An 8,538-nucleotide genomic window follows, 5' to 3' on the forward strand; every position below is an offset into this window, starting at 1 on the left:
GTTTCATTAGCAATCTCTTCTTTCCCTAGAAGCGTTCAATTCTCTTAGAGTCTAATACTCTTAATCTTTAAAATCTTTAACCTTTAAAATTTGGACAGTTGGTTAGGAGATGAATTGAGTTCCCTCCTCTTCTAATTGAAAATCCCTAAAATATAAGGGCCCTTCTCAAGTAGCGCACTGGTATTAAATTAAGGCTGAGAGGTAGTTTTTATCTTAGGGAATCGAGGGCCCACAATAAACACTCATGATTGCCCTAACAAAAGCTCTGCCCACATATTTATCCAGTTTGCTCTTGAGTACAAGAAACATTAACAAGAGCATATTCTTTAGTTCTCATGAGGACAAACCATCAACACCTGTATTGTGTAAGTCCTTGCTCAAAATACAATGGGAGACACGATTTAGGAGCCACCAAACATTGCTACCCTTATTTTTGTAGCTCGGTTTTGGACAGACAAGACCTAGAAATATTACTAACAGTCAAATGATAACTTGCATATTGGTGAGGGAAGGCGTACAAGTACAAATTGAGTAATTTTTAAGCAAAGCTAACCAAACAAAAAAATTATTTTGAGAAAACGTGAAAAAAACAATTTCCGTTTTTTCTTTGAAAATTGGCACATTTGTAGAAAACAGAAAAAGAAACAACCTTTTCCAATAAGGTTTTTAGATATTTTTCTAGATAACCAAACCTATATTTGATATTTATTATGTATTGACAAGTAAAAGCAAAATTTGGCAAAACTCATTAAAAAAAATGTTCCCGTATGATGCAGACTTCAGTGATGACAGTGTATATGTGCATCCGCCGGAGTTACAAAAAAAAAAGCAATGGAATCGAAGACATATATTGTAATGTATATAACAATTTTGTGTATAATTTTTTTAGATTATAATTTCCTCTTAGACACAACCTGTATAAATGACTTAAAGTAGTACAATCGTTATTCGGTTATAATAAAAAAAAAAAAACTCGAATAAGGAATATCACACATTTCCAATTTTTGTACACTGCCCGAAATAGTTCAGTCATAACGGCTCGGGTCGGAAAACGGACTATAGGATACATAACTATAAGTCGCTATGCTGAAATAGAAAATTCGACGTTTGTATCGCCCTGATGAGATTCTTGGCAACGAGATTTTGCTTAGAAGATAATTTAAATTGAACGATTTATTTGGTACATCATTGATACCTAATTGTAGCACAACAAAAGAACAAAAGACACTAACCAACATCTTGCATAGAAGTTACCATGGTGCAACTTATGTGTCACCAATTATGTGATAAGAAAAATTAATTTTAAACATCGCGCTGTATTTTAGTATACCTGACCCAACCAACAATTTTGGCAGCTTAAGGCAAGTTAAGGTAAGGTAAGAGGTTTATAAGAAACTTTAGCTTTTATAACAGTTTGGAATATTATATTGTGGAACACGTTTGGTAAACTGCATTTGAGTATCTCGAGTTATTTCAGAATCTTCTTTTTAAGAGAAGGTCAGAGTTGGTGATACTTGCTGTACATCTACACTATTAGAGAACGGCATCCCACAAGGATCAAGCTTTTTGCAATTGCAATATATGATATACAGGGTGCCCCAGCAAGTAAGTAAGTAAGTAATTTTCATGTTCAGGTTTTTTCAAAAATTGCGTTTCAAAGTGCTCAAAACGAGTGCGCTTCAATTTTACAATGGGTAAAATATAAAATTATTTCATATATTTTTGGTGGCAATTAAAATTTTCAGAGCTTCTGAGTTATAATATTTTGCTTACCTGCTTACCTGTACAACAATTTTGAGAACAAATGATAGATTCTCAAGTTTTATAAAATAGTATAAAACAAAAACTGTTAGTTGGGCGTCATTGTTATATGACGGTTGTCTTTGTTGTTAGTCAAAGCGACAAAAATTGGCAAGATGTCGGTTTGTTGGGCATAAAAAACGACACGGTGGCTTCCAAGCACCCATTAATATCAAAAACACAAAAAAAATTCCAAATCCTAAGAGTAGTTCAAGGGACCACAGAAAAATCGACTTTTTTCAATTTGAAGGACTACCGTTTCAAAAAATTAGTTGGCTGTCGTCCTTATACATACTATTGGTCAAGGCGACAGAAATTGGCGAGATGTTGGTTGGTAGGCCCAGCAGCTCATTAACTCCAGAAAGTTACAAAAAAAGGTGTAAGAGTGGCATGTACCACAAAAAATAAACTTTTTTCAATCTCCAGAACTCGATAAGTATTAGAAAATGACAACATTAACAACAACGGAACGCAGACTACAAACGACTAAGAAATATTTCACTCATTTTAACGTCATACCCCTTAAAAAAATTTGGCAGTCGCAACGTCCTTATTAAAATCGTTCAATATCACTAAAGGTAAAAAAATTCGTGCGATTTCAATTTTCAAGACTGTGAAACGGCAATTTACAGCTAAAACGAGACAAGGAACTCAAAAATTGCAAAGTTTACGACCATTTTCCGAAATTAGAAGAGAAACCACTGCAAATATACTTTATCGGTATTTTTTTCATAAAACAAAATAGTCAATTTTTTTGGCTCAGTCTAGAGTGTAGTTCCAATTATGCAATTTTTGCCCCCTTCCCGCTAAATTAAAAGACGTGTATTATTAAAAAATTCGCTTTTGTTAAAAAACGATATACGCACACATATTAAAAAGGGAGAGCGTCATATTTACATATATACCCTATATTTCAACTGCCCCACCTAGACTTTTGCAGATCTATCTGACCTTCCAGAGTTTTGGCCAGGTATATTACAAACAGTTGCGAGAGAGCCACCCCCAACGCTATCCCCGCTATAGTATACAAATTTCGTTCGGCCCAAGACCGAACTATTTCTATGCAACCCGATGTCCACACCTTTTTGCTGGCCTCTGCCACCTAGAAGAAATAAACATCCAACCATGTATACATTTCGTCTAAATTTAACTGTAGTTATGGCGGTTAAAACTTGACTAAATGAGATTTTTTAATAAAAAATTGAATTGTCCTTATATACAGCCACAACATTCCAAGTATCTCCAGTGATCTTCAGGTGGTAAATTTTATACTCACACGTTATATACTCAGTGCCCCAGCATGGTATGGTATAAGGAAATGCACGCTCCTAGATATTTGATAAAATTGGAGAAGAGAACATGTTAAATTGGTCATCATGGAGCGCAATTGTCATTTTGAATTTTAAAATTACGTTTCTACAAAAATGTCTAATATTAGCCATGGTTAAAGTGTGTACAATTGTATAGCTTAGACAAATCCAAATTTGTTTAATGCTGTTTAGTCTAACTTTACAAGGAAAGTGGTGGGGGGTATTTAAACATTTTCTTAAATAAATGTCCACATCTCCAAAATGGCTTAACCCATTTTAATTAATTTGGAGTGCTATGGGCGATTGCTTACTTTGCCACCAGCTGTCGTTTTCTGATATAATCCCATTTTTTTTATATTTGTTTTGGTTTGTTTTTTAGTTGACTAAATCTAATTATTAATCGACGAAAACGGTTAACCGTGGCAAAACGTAGAAATGTCAGCTGCGGGGTAATTTGCCCTCGAATATATTGTATTGTACACAAGCGTTTTATTTAGTAAAGTTGGGATAATTAAACGTATATAAAACCCCGTAAAGTAGAAATTTTCTTCCTCAAAATCAATTTTTTTTGAGCGTTGAATTCTTTCATTTTACTTTTCATTATCTTTTTTTTTTATTTAAATAAATACGTAAAAATATTGGAAAATATACGGAATATACCGAAAACCTCTAAGAATAGTATTGGATTTTCATAACAAATTTTGCTCTTACAAGCCGAAATTTAAAAGTCCAATGATAGTTATAATTTCTTTTTTAGTAAAAACGAAAACCGAAACGAAAAAAAAACGAGCAAACAACTCAAAGCAAGTAAATATATTCTTTCTAATTCATAAAATGTCGACAACTTTAATAATATAAGTTTTTGTTTGTTTTGTGCATAAAATTGGTGCCAGTATTATCTTAAGTGATATTTTCTTATACATTTTTCCATTGCAGGATTCTTTATAAAATTTTAATTTAAAATTATACACGGTGCCCATTGAAAGAGCGTCGCAGTATTGAAGGAACTTTTTGAAAAAATTCAAAAACAAATTTTGTTTGTTAGAGAGGCTACTTTCCACCTCCTTCTACCCTTTGCCCCCAGCAGCAAATTCTTATATAAAAAGAGCTTAATATGTTATCAAAATATTGGCATTTGAAAATCTATATTTTTTAAATTTTCCCGCTTAACCAAATCTGCTTCAGATCAAAGTGGCTTACATCTCCCTATTTTGCTTTTTAATAAGCCCGAGATACGATACTTTCATATAAAACTAAAGTTAAACTTAGGTGACAGCTTACTTCTGTAGAAATGTTAAATTGCTTGCAACTGTTATTTGGAAAGCGGATTCAATGAGCTAGATATTTAATATTTTTATCCCATCCAGTTTAACTCATTTGAACGGTCCTCCTGCGAGCAGGGGATAAAAGGGGGTAATCAGTTTTTTACTCAAAAAGTTGTCTCCCTGACAAACGGGTGTTTTTTAATTTTTCAAAATAACATCGGTGTTTCAAATCTATCGAAAACTCTTATATCTCATTTAAATTCGGAAATATAATATGCAAGATCTAAAAGCTTAAATGTGCAACTATTGTAATTTTATTTATTTTCTGTATTTTTATAAGAGTAATTTTAGTAATTAGTTTAGTCAAATTATATACTACTTTTAAATTGAATTAATTTTTAATTAATTGCTTTTTGGACTTACTGACAAAGTCTGGACTCCATATCCACACATAATATTAACCAATCTTGAGCTCAAATCTGTGGCATTTATGCAACAGGAGAAAGGCACTCCACAGTGTTCAACGCTAGGTGAACTACAATTGAAGTACTCGTTTTTTGACCAATCCATGTAACCTTCCGAACTCAGTCCACAGCAACGAAACTAAAAATAATAAGTTAAAAGTTTTATGCACATATTAAAAGGAGCTTTTCACCTCTTGTTGAGCGAAATCAATAAAATTTTGCAAATCAGGATCATCCCTGTAAGTGTGGATGATTTTATCAGTAAAATTCTCTTCCAGCATAGATTGCATGGAATGGGGAAATACAAATCCTACAATGGCTATTGCCATTTCTAACAAAAAGAATATCAATAGACAGAGTGAGTACTAAAAAGAAACTTAACTGATTAAGTATGAAACCACAAACCACAGTAACTTACAAACTTGAGCAAACATGTGTTTTCTCTGAGAGCTCCTACACATCCTGCAAAACTAACTATAAACACAACTCCTCCCATAATTACCATTACAAGCGACACATTGAGTATAACATCGTAAACATTTTCCAATTTTACCCAGCCGGTTAATTGCCATTTGTCGACAAATGCATAGAGGCCTATTCCTATCAGAAGACCCCCAAAAAGCTACAAATAGCAAAAAATCAGTACAATAATATTTCACCTACAGTTTAACTTACCCAAAATATAAAATTAAGAATAAAAATTAAATATTTTACACAAGGGCTAACGTAAGTGAAGTTACTTGAAGGCTGCCTTCTGTAATCCCTCCTGTGATGATGTGAAGACATTTTGTGTAAAAGTGTAAAAACAAAAGAACTTGTGCAGGCCAGTCACGTCAACCTCTCATTAACTTTTTTACATATATTTCGTTTGAAAACGTTATTCCAACACTATTGGGAGAGTGACAAGTTCCACTGGCAGGCAAATTTGTTATGTATAAAAAAATTATTGCCAAATATAAAAACACCCCAAAATCATACACAGATCAATCAAATGAATCACAACATAACAAACATCAGCACACGAGTGATTGGTATTTCCAGCGGTAATTATAATTCTTCTTTTTCTATACATTTTACGTAACTTTGGGCATGTTTACTAGGGACACTCGCGTGTTGCCAACATCTTTCGGAGATTACATTTTGTTGAAGTTTCTTTTTTTAGATATTTTATCTCAAATTTCTAACAGCATTCCATTTCAGTGACCCGTTTCTTTTTACAACAATGAACGCACACCTTCGAGTTTTCGTTTTTTTCATTGAGTGCATCAAAAAAAGCGATCTGAATTGATGAATGTATTCAATCGTTCAGCGACTTTAATTTTAAATTTTAAATAGAGATGTAACAGCAAGTGTCCTAGTTGTGCATTTATTATTCAATGATGTCTCAACCTTTCAACCTTGATTAGTAATTAGGTCACCCCTATTGGTATAAATAATGCCGTATCCAAGCTTATTGACGATCTGTCACTGCCCTTGTTGGTTGTTGAATGCGGCAAAGCCATTGGTTAAAAACGCGATTTTCAATCCCGTACATGCTTGTGTTGAATGGACCTTCTCAAAAAAATTTTCGTAGTTGCTTCATAAGTTCCTGTATTATCGGCATAGGCAGGGCCTCTATATATCTCTAGCAGCTATGTGGATAAAATCATATAGCTACTAGAGGTAGGTATAGAATTCGATTTATCACCAACCGACACATTAGGAATGCAGAAGACTTGTAAATCGTAAATTTTAGGGTTAGCGGCCAAGTTTTTTCCTAAATGACATGAAAACAAAACACCCTGAATATTTTATCGGTATTCATTACATCATTCTGATTACAATTATAGAGTACACTATAATTTTTATTCCACTTGTTTTCGAAATATAGGGCAAAATAGGTGATTTTTATTTTTATGCAACAATTTAGGGACAAATGAAAGATAATAAGAATTATTTTCATATTTGCAACAAACAAAAATAAATTAAATTCTTTGTTCAACATATTTTATTTGCCGAAGTTCCACGGCATTATCACAATGAGTAATGTGCATTTTTTTGTGGCCCCAAGAAATCCATCAATGTCAAGTCTGGGATGTTGGCTGTTCAAACAATAGTTTCTGCCCTCACATAGGATATGCAAATACTGATCTTCAGTTAATTTTTGATCTACCAATAGTGGACCCAAAATATATGTGTGTCAGTCTTCAAAACTGAGTGGATTGAACTGTGAGAAAGTTACTTTAAAAAAATACCTAAAAAAATCTGTTGTTATTAAAAAGTGATTTCAACGGAGTTGACTTTTTTTCCTGCAAATTTAATGAGAATTGGGGATATTTTGAAAAAAAAAACGCCGAACGCACTGATCAAACTGACACCCTCAACGTCATGAATGTCGCAAGGTGTTAGTCATGTTGAGGCTTGAAAGAACACGCACATGTGCATTTACAAATTTTTTCGAAATTCTTTTAAAAAATGTCTCTATTATCAGCATATTCTATACTTCCATACCTATGTTACCTATTTAATTTAAAAACAAACCATATCGCAAAATAAGAAATTGGTTCCATTAGTGGCTACTAAACAAGAAAACAACTTAGTTCTGTGCTTAGTCAGGGTTGTGGAATTGACTACTCAATTTTTTTTGTCGTAATTGACCAGTCAATTGACCGCAATAACTTTTAAAATATAATGAAATTTATAGATACATCTTTCTTAATAAATCAACTTCAAGTTCCTAAATCAACTTCAAGTGCTATGCTTCCCTTTAAAACAAGTTCCACACACTTAATTTACTAAACTCTAAGACGCCAAATGAATGACATCTTAGAATGTTTTAAAACAAAACTTTTTGAAACAGATCTTTGCATTGCACACTACACGAATTACTCAAACTTTGCACCCTCTGATCCACCACCCCGCTATTTAAATTGCTAATTATCAATAGCCATATTAGGAATTATCGGACAATTAAGATTGAATAGTAAGTTTTTTCTGAAATTTTCCTATAAAGGCTGCGCTTACTTTATTCATCAAATCTGCTCCGTATGTAATACCACCTTCCATTCACTTGTCCGATGTATAATGCTCGCCGTACCGTGGAGTTTTCCAATGGAAATACCTTTTTTACCGCTTTAAAAATTTCAGACTAAGGTGGGCCAAAACGTCTTATTTATCTTATCATAAATATGTAAAAGACCCGTGCCTTTCTAACAAATGAGTAAAAGTAAAACTATAATTTGTGTCTGTGTATTTGAAATTACATGTTGATAGATCCTTATTAGTTTACAATTTTGTTTTTTTCAGGCTTACTTAATGTCTGATAGAGATTTGTTGATGTAGAAACATAATAATGATAATAAATAATAATAATAATAATAATAATAATAATAATAATAATAATAGAATAGAATAGAATAGAATAGAATAGAATTTATTGGCCATTCAGATACGTCACAAAAACAACAAATGGTACGTCAAAGGTTAACAATACAAAAGAATTTATATATATAATATAAAAGGTTGTACAATTTTTGAGAACTAACACACTAACGCAGTGGTCTATTCAAGTGTAGTATGTTTGATCAACTCCAAGTATTCATTAATATCATAGAAAGGATTATCAGTAAAAAAACTTTTCATTCTCTTTTTAAATTGTCTGTATGGTAGATTTTTTATATTATTTGGGAGAACATTATACAGTTTAACATTAATCTTATT

The 8,538-nt window shown here is 32.5% G+C and overlaps 1 protein-coding gene across 1 annotated transcript; it reads right to left on the minus strand.

Annotated features, from left to right (window-relative positions):
• Nucleotides 1–25: 25 nt before the first annotated feature.
• LOC132702752 (tetraspanin-33-like) lies at nt 26–5,889 on the minus strand. Its single transcript, XM_060671487.1, has 6 exons — nt 5,515–5,889; nt 5,258–5,461; nt 5,031–5,204; nt 4,799–4,978; nt 2,727–2,902; nt 26–1,086 (listed from the first exon to the last, which is right to left on the minus strand). The coding sequence occupies exons 1-6, from the start codon at nt 5,623–5,625 to the stop codon at nt 1,026–1,028; spliced, it is 906 nt and encodes a 301-aa protein (XP_060527470.1). The 5' UTR covers nt 5,626–5,889; the 3' UTR covers nt 26–1,025.
• Between the last annotated feature and the right edge of the window lie 2,649 nt (nt 5,890–8,538).

The sequence above is a fragment of the Cylas formicarius genome, unplaced genomic scaffold (assembly GCF_029955315.1).
Source record: "Cylas formicarius isolate icCylForm1 unplaced genomic scaffold, icCylForm1.1 PGA_scaffold_6__28_contigs__length_40554024, whole genome shotgun sequence".
Lineage (NCBI taxonomy): Eukaryota > Metazoa > Arthropoda > Insecta > Coleoptera > Brentidae > Cylas > Cylas formicarius.

Coding starts and splice junctions, on each gene's coding strand:
- LOC132702752 (XM_060671487.1), bottom strand. CDS start 5,625: ATGTCTTCACATCATCACAGGAGGGATTACAGAAGGCAGCCTTCAAGT. Junction 5,462..5,514: donor TTCTTAATTTTATATTTTGG/GTAAGTTAAACT, acceptor TGCTATTTGTAG/CTTTTTGGGGGTCTTCTGAT. Junction 1,087..2,726: donor ATAGATCTGCAAAAGTCTAG/GTGGGGCAGTTG, acceptor TTTCTATTTCAG/CATAGCGACTTATAGTTATG.